The following is a 9,610-nucleotide window of genomic DNA, read 5'->3' as shown; positions in this document are numbered from 1 at the left end:
ATTTTATGCTAGGGATGTTAGGGACCCGCTACTTACAGGCGGCCATGACGTGGCTAGTGAGCTTGCGCTTCATGATCATAAAGTACACGAACGACCTGTTAGTTTAATAAATGTTGCTGAGAAGCATTAGATGAAGGTGCATGTTGTGGATGTGCGACCAGGTCTGTTTTTTTCCTCTAGTTGAATTCATAATTGATTATTTGTTTCAGCCCTAGTGTCCCCAGAAATGAAACAGAGTGTCCCCAGTAATTGAGCAGTGTCCCCTAATAATATAGCGGGGTATCCAAAATAATAGAGTAGAATGCCCCTAGTAATGAAGTAGCGTGCCCATAGTAGTGTTGCAGAGTGCCCCCAGTAATGGAGCAGAGTGTCCCCAGTAATAGCCCAAAGTGTCCCCAGTAATGGAGCAGAGTGCCCCGGATATGTAACATAGTGCCCCCAGCAATAGAGCAGAGTTTCTCAAGTCATAGAGTAGAGTACCCACAGTAACGGAGCAGAATGCCCCCACTTATGGAGCAGTGTTGCCAGTAATGGAGCAAAGTGTCCCCAGTAATTGAGCAGAGTGTCCCCACTTATTAAGTAGAATGCCCCCAACAGAAGCAGGGTGTCCAAAGTAATAAAGCAGAATGTCCTTAGTAATGGAGCAGAGTGTCCCTGGAAATGGAGCAGAGTGTCCCTGGTAATGGAGCAGAGTGTCCCTGGTAATGGAGCAGAGTGTCCCTGGTAATGGAGCAGAGTGTCCCTGGAAATGGAGCAGAGTGTCCCTGGTAATGGGGCAGAGTGTCCCTGGAAATGGAGCAGAGTGTCCCTGGTAATGTTGCAGAGTTCCCCCAGTAATGGAGCAAAATGCAACCAGTAATAGAGAGAAGTGCCCTCCAATACTGAAGCAAAGTGCCCCCAGAAATGGGGCAGAAAGGCCCCAGTTATAGAGCAGAGTGCTCACAAAAATAGAGCAGAGTGCCCTGGGGAGTGCACTGTATACATATTGGCCTCTACAGCAATTAATGCTGCATAAAGAACAGAACAGGGTTAATACCATCCATCATTATCATGGTTCTCATCATCCTCGTATGTACCACAGACGGGCCGCTTCGCCTTCCTGAGTAGTTTCTCCCTCGTCGGACACCGTCCGCGTTATTTGCTCCACGTGGTTTGTCCCTCCCCGCTCTCCGTACAACCCGGAAACTGACAGCGGGGCGGGGCCAGGGATCCTAGGGAGCACTCGTGGGCTGAATACGTCAGAGACACCCGGAGATGAAGCCCAAGAAAAGACCGGGTGAGAACCGGGTGCAATACACGTCACTGTACTGTATAGTATTACTGTTTAAGGCAGTGTTTTCCAACAGGGGGCCTCCAGCCGTTGCAAAACTACAACTCCCAGCATGCCCGGATTTGTAGTTTTGCAACAGCTGGAGGCCCCCTGGTTGGGAAACACTTGTCTCTAGCTCTGCAACCTACTAAAAATGCTGGTTGCTGCAAGACCTCTGCTTGCTGTCAGTATATAGAGACATGTCATCCATCTTTTACATCAAGATTTGTATTCCACAACCTATGACTCTCCAGCTGTTGCAAAACTACAACTCCCAGCATGCACATTACCTGATCCGTTTCTACACAGTAAATTTTTCGGTAAAAATTACACCTTATCATTATTCTGTAGGTCCATATGATTATAATGATCCCCTACTTATATAGGTTGGATATTGTCGCACTTCTGAAAAAAATCATAACTACATGCAGGAAAATGTATACGTTTAAAATTGTCATCTTCTGACCCCTATAACTTTAAAATTTTTCGGTGAATGGGGCGGTATGAGGGCTCATTCTTTGCGCCGTGATCTGAAGTTTTTAGCGATACCATTTGTTTTGATTGGACTTTTTGATCGCTTTTTATTCATTTTTTTGTGCTATAAAAAGTGACCAAAAAATGCACTATTTTGGACTTTGGAATTTTTTTTGCGCGTACGCCATTGACTGTGCCTTTTAATTAACGATATATTTTTATAGTTCGGACATTTCCGCACACGGTGAAAGCAAATATGTTTTATTTACACAGTTTTTTTTTTTAAATGGGAAAAGGGGGGGGGGGGGGTTCCTACTTTTATTAGGGAAGGGGTTAATTAATCATTAGTAACTTTTTTCTCAACTTTTTTCAGCCCCCTCTAGTGGCTATAATATGCATTACATTGATTCCTAACACTGATCATCGGCATAGAACTATATACCGATGATCAGTGTTATCGGGGCTTGACTTCTCCTGCCTAGATCTCAGGCATAGAGAAGTCAATCGCGGATGGGACACGCCGGAGGCAGGTAATGGACTCTCTGCTCGTGTCCTAGCTGATCGGATCAGCCCTACTGAGCTGCCGGCATGCAATATTTTCAACTTTAGATGCGGCGATCAACTTTGATCGCTGCATCTAAAGGGTTAATAGCACGGCACAACGATCGGTGCCGCACGCTTTTAGCCCAGGGTCCTGACTTTCATTAACCGCCGGGATCGACCCGCTATGACTGTGTGACGCCGCGTTATAGACCTGGACCGGGCGTACAGGTACGCCCTGCTACTTTAGAGGTTAATACATAAAGAAGTGTAGTGGCCCAGTATCCAGGGGTGTGGAAATTTTATAAAAATCTACTTGTCCACGGGACTAAAATGGAGCAAAATCTACTTGTCCCTCATGACGATCCACTTGTCGGGGCCAATTTTCGCTTTTACACTCTGATTTTTTCCTCCTCGCCCTATAATAGCCATAACTACCTACTATAATGATAACTAACTACTATAATGATAACTGCCTACTATAATGATAACTACCTACTATACTGATAACTACCTACTATAATGATAACTACCTACTATAATGATAACTAACTACTATAATGATAACTACCTACTATAATAACTACCTACTATAATGATAACTACCTACTATAATGATAACTACCTACTATAATGATAACTACCTACTATAATGATAACTACCTACTATAATGATAACTAACTACTATAATGATAACTAACTACTATAATGATAACTACCTACTATAATAACTACCTACTATAATGATAACTACCTACTATAATGATAACTAACTACTATAATGATAACTACCTACTATAATGATAACTACCTACTATAATGATAACTAACTACTATAATGATAACTACCTACTATAATGATAACTACCTACTATAATGATAACTAACTACTATAATGATAACTACCTACTATAATGATAACTACCTACTATAATGATAACTACCTACTATAATGATAACTGCCTACTATACTGATAACTACCTACTATAATGATAACTACCTACTATAATGATAACTACCTACTATACTGATAACTACCTACTATAATGATAACTACCTACTATACTGATAACTACCTACTATAATGATAACTACCTACTATAATGATAACTAACTACTATAATGATAACTACCTACTATAATGATAACTACCTACTATAATGATAACTACCTACTATAATGATAACTACCTACTATAATGATAACTACCTACTATAATGATAACTACCTACTATAATGATAACTGCCTACTATACTGATAACTACCTACTATAATGATAACTACCTACTATAATGATAACTACCTACTATACTGATAACTACCTACTATAATGATAACTACCTACTATAATGATAACTACCTACTATAATGATAACTACCTACTATACTGATAACTACCTACTATAATGATAACTACCTACTATAATGATAACTACCTACTATAATGATAACTACCTACTATAATGATAACTACCTACTATAATGATAACTGCCTACTATAATGATAACTACCTACTATAATGATAACTACCTACTATAATGATAACTACCTACTATAATGATAACTGCCTACTATACTGATAACTGCCTACTATAATGATAACTACCTACTATAATGATAACTACCTACTATAATGATAACTACCTACTATAATGATAACTACCTACTATAATGATAACTACCTACTATAATGATAACTGCCTACTATACTGATAACTACCTACTATAATGATAACTAACTACTATAATGATAACTAACTACTATACTGATAACTGCCTACTATACTGATAACTACCTACTATAATGATAACTAACTACTATAATGATAACTACCTACTATACTGATAACTACCTACTATAATGATAACTACCTACTATAATGATAACTACCTACTATAATGATAACTGCCTACTATAATGATAACTACCTACTATAATGATAACTACCTACTATAATGATAACTACCTACTATAATGATAACTGCCTACTATACTGATAACTGCCTACTATAATGATAACTACCTACTATAATGATAACTACCTACTATAATGATAACTACCTACTATAATGATAACTACCTACTATAATGATAACTACCTACTATAATGATAACTACCTACTATAATGATAACTGCCTACTATAATGATAACTACCTACTATAATGATAACTACCTACTATAATGATAACTACCTACTATACTGATAACTGCCTACTATAATGATAACTACCTACTATAATGATAACTACCTACTATAATGATAACTACCTACTATAATGATAACTACCTACTATACTGATATCTACCTACTATAATGATAACTACCTACTATAATGATAACTACCTACTATAATGATAACTACCTACTATAATGATAACTACCTACTATAATGATAACTACCTACTATAATGATAACTACCTACTATAATGATAACTGCCTACTATACTGATAACTACCTACTATAATGATAACTACCTACTATAATGATAACTGCCTACTATAATGATAACTGCCTACTATAATGATAACTACCTACTATAATGATAACTAACTACTATAATGATAACTACCTACTATAATGATAACTGCCTACTATACTGATAACTACCTACTATAATGATAACTACCTACTATAATGATAACTACCTACTATAATGATAACTACCTACTATAATGATAACTGCCTACTATAATGATAACTACCTACTATAATGATAACTACCTACTATAATGATAACTACCTACTATAATGATAACTACCTACTATAATGATAACTGCCTACTATACTGATAACTGCCTACTATAATGATAACTACCTACTATAATGATAACTACCTACTATAATGATAACTACCTACTATAATGATAACTACCTACTATAATGATAACTACCTACTATAATGATAACTGCCTACTATACTGATAACTACCTACTATAATGATAACTAACTACTATAATGATAACTAACTACTATACTGATAACTGCCTACTATACTGATAACTACCTACTATAATGATAACTAACTACTATAATGATAACTACCTACTATACTGATAACTACCTACTATAATGATAACTACCTACTATAATGATAACTACCTACTATAATGATAACTGCCTACTATAATGATAACTACCTACTATAATGATAACTACCTACTATAATGATAACTACCTACTATAATGATAACTGCCTACTATACTGATAACTGCCTACTATAATGATAACTACCTACTATAATGATAACTACCTACTATAATGATAACTACCTACTATAATGATAACTACCTACTATACTGATATCTACCTACTATAATGATAACTACCTACTATAATGATAACTACCTACTATAATGATAACTACCTACTATAATGATAACTACCTACTATAATGATAACTACCTACTATAATGATAACTGCCTACTATACTGATAACTGCCTACTATAATGATAACTACCTATTATAATGATAACTACCTACTATAATGATAACTACCTACTATAATGATAACTACCTACTATAATGATAACTACCTACTATAATGATAACTACCTACTATAATGATAACTACCTACTATAATGATAACTGCCTACTATAATGATAACTACCTACTATAATGATAACTACCTACTATAATGATAACTACCTACTATACTGATAACTGCCTACTATACTGATAACTAACTACTATAATGATAACTACCTACTATAATGATAACTGCCTACTATAATGATAACTGCCTACTATACTGATAACTGCCTACTATAATGATAACTACCTACTATAATGATAACTACCTACTATAATGATAACTACCTACTATAATGATAACTACCTACTATAATGATAACTACCTACTATAATGATAACTAACTACTATACTGATAACTAACTACTATAATGATAACTGCCTACTATAATGATAACTGCCTACTATAATGATAACTGCCTACTATAATGATAACTGCCTACTATAATGATAACTGCCTACTATAATGATAACTACCTACTATAATGATAACTACCTACTATAATGATAACTACCTACTATACTGATAACTGCCTACTATAATGATAACTGCCTACTATAATGATAACTGCCTACTATAATGATAACTGCCTACTATAATGATAACTGCCTACTATAATGATAACTGCCTACTATAATGATAACTGCCTACTATAATGATAACTGCCTACTATAATGATAACTGCCTACTATAATGATAACTGCCTACTATACTGATAACTAACTACTATAATGATACCTTTTAATTTTTCAATAACATATTCTCTGAACCAAAAAAAAAAACAAAAAAAAATATATATATATATATATATATACTCAATGGGGGAGATTTATCAAAACCTGTGCTGAGGAAAAGTTGCCCATAGCAACCAATCAGATCGCTTCTTTCATTTTGCAGTTGCAGAGGCCTTGTTAAAAATGAAAGAAGCGATCTGATTGGTTGCTATGGCCAACTGGGCAACTTTGGGCAACTCTGGACAGGTCTTGATAAATCTCCCCCAATGAGTGTATGTGTCTGTATGTGTGTATGTATGTATATATGTGTGTATGTATGTATATGTGTGTATGTATGTATGTATATATGTATGTATATATGTATATATGTGTGTATGTATGTATATGTGTATGTATGTATGTATATATGTGTGTATGTATGTATATATGTGTGTATGTATGTATATGTGTGTATGTGTGTATGTATGTATATGTGTGTATGTATGTATGTATGTATATATGTGTGTATGTATGTATGTATATATGTGTGTATGTATGTATGTATATATGTGTGTATGTATGTATATATGTGTGTATGTATGTATATATGTGTGTATGTATATATGTGTGTGTGTATGTATGTGTGTATGTATGTATATATGTGTGTGTGTATGTATATATGTGTGTGTGTATGTATATATGTGTGTGTGTATGTATATATGTGTGTATGTATGTATGTATATATGTGTGTGTGTGTGTATATATGTGTGTATGTATGTATGTGTGTATATATGTATGTATGTGTGTATGTATATATATATATATGTATGTGTGTATGTATGTATGTTCCACCATCACGTCCAAACGGATAAAGATATTAACATGAAACTTGGCCACATGTTACTTATATGTCAACAACAAACATAGGATAGGTGATTTAACCCTTACTCACCCCCATTTGCCAGGGGCGGGGCTTATGTTTAAAGTCCTATACAAGTCTATGGGAAATATATGTTACTGTATAACTTCCAAACGGCTGGAGATATTTCGATAATACTTGGTCACATGTTACTTATATGTCCACTTAAAATATAGGATAGTTAAATTAACCCTTAACTACCCCCATTTGTGAGGGTCGGGGTTTTTGTTTAACCCCTTAAGGACTGGGGTTTTTTCCGTTTTTGCATTTTCGTTTTTTGCTCCTTGCCTTTAAAAAATCATAACTCTTTCAATTTTGCACCTAAAAATCCATATTATGGCTTATTTTTTGCGCCACCAATTCTACTTTGTAATGACGTCAGTCATTTTGCCCAAAAATCTACAGTGAAATGGAAAAAAAAATCATTGTGCGACAAAATAAAAAAATAAAAAAACGCTGTTTTGTAACTTTTGGGGGCTTCCATCTCTACATAGTAAATTTTTCGGTAAAAATGACACCGGATATTTATTCTGTAGGTCCATACGATTAAAATGATCCCCTACTTATGTAGGTTTGATTTTGTCGGACTTCTGGAAAAAATCATAACTACATGCAGGAAAATTAATACGTTTAAAATTGTCATCTTCTGACCCCTATAACTTTTATATTTTTACATGTATGGGGCGGTATGAGGTCATTTTTTGGCGCCGTGATCTGAAGTTTTTATCGGTACCATTTTTGCATCGATGGGACTTATTGATCGCTTTTTATTCATTTTTTCATGATATAAAAAGTGACCAAAAATGCACTATTTTGGAATTTGGAATTTTTTTACGCGCACGCCATTGACCGAGCGGTTTAATTAACTATATATTTTTATAATTCGGACATTTCCGCACGCGGTGATACCATATATGTTTATTTTTATTTACACTGTGTTTTTTTTTTTTTTTATGGGAAAAGGGGGGTGATTCAAACTTTTAATAGGGAAGGGGTTAAATGATCTTTATTCACTTTTTTTCCACTTTTTTTTTTGCAGTGTTATAGGTCCCATAGGGACCTATAACACTGCACAGACTGATCTCTTATACTGATCATTATTATCCCATAGGGACCTATAACACTGCACACACTGGTCTCTTATACTGATCATTGTTATCCCATAGGGACCTATAACACTGCACACACTGATCTCTTATACTGATCATTATTATCCCATAGGGACCTATAACACTGCACACACTGATCTCTTATACTGATCATTGTTATCCCATAGGGACCTATAACACTGTACACACTGATCATTGTTATCCCATAGGGACCTATAACACTGCACACACTGATCTCTTATACTGATCATTGTTATCCCATAGGGACCTATAACACTGCACACACTGATCTCTTATACTGATCATTATTATCCCATATGGACCTATAACACTGCACACACTGATCTCTTATACTGATCATTGTTACCCCATAGGGACCTATAACACTGCACACACTGATCTCTTATACTGATCATTATTATCCCATAGGGACCTATAACACTGCACACACCGATCTCTTATACTGATCATTGTTACCCCATAGGGACCTATAACACTGCACACACTGATCTTTTACATTGATCAGTGGTTTCTCGTAAGAAACCACTGATCAATGATTCTGCCGCTTGACTGTTCATGCCTGGATCTCAGGCACTGAGCAGTCATTCGGCGATCGGACAGCGAGGAGGCAGGTAGGGACCCTCCTTCTGTCCTGTAAGCTGTTTGGGATGCCGCGATTTCGCCGCGCCTATCCCGAACAGCCCACTGAGCTAACTGGCATGGTTTCAGTTTCACTTTAGACGCGGCGTTCAACTTTGAACGCCGCGTCTAAAGGGTTAATAGCGCGCGGCACAGCGATCAATGCCGCACGCTATTAGCCACGGGTCACGGCCGTTGTTAGATGCCGGGCCCGACCCGCTATGACGCGATGCCACGCTGTCAATAGGAAATGTATGTTCTCACATAACTTCCATACAGCTGGAGATATTTCAATACCTGGTGCACATATTACGGGGCGGGATATGAGGACGGGATAGGAGGTCGGGATATGGGGTCGGG

General features: G+C 35.9%; 1 protein-coding gene across 1 annotated transcript in view; it reads left to right on the top strand.

Annotated features, from left to right (window-relative positions):
* Positions 1 to 1,149: 1,149 nt before the first annotated feature.
* Positions 1,150 to 9,610, top strand: part of ELP3 (elongator acetyltransferase complex subunit 3) — a 178,721-nt gene continuing 170,260 nt past the window's right edge. Inside the window, exon 1 of the mRNA XM_056563812.1 lies at positions 1,150 to 1,276. Within this exon, the coding sequence (XP_056419787.1) occupies positions 1,255 to 1,276 (22 nt within the window). The 5' untranslated portion in view covers positions 1,150 to 1,254. The remainder of the gene's footprint in view (positions 1,277 to 9,610) is intronic.

This window comes from Hyla sarda, chromosome 3 (genome assembly GCF_029499605.1).
Source record: "Hyla sarda isolate aHylSar1 chromosome 3, aHylSar1.hap1, whole genome shotgun sequence".
NCBI classification, from domain to species: domain Eukaryota; kingdom Metazoa; phylum Chordata; class Amphibia; order Anura; family Hylidae; genus Hyla; species Hyla sarda.
The sequence above is the reverse complement of the archived record's forward strand: the minus strand, read 5'-3'. Positions and strand labels throughout refer to the sequence as shown.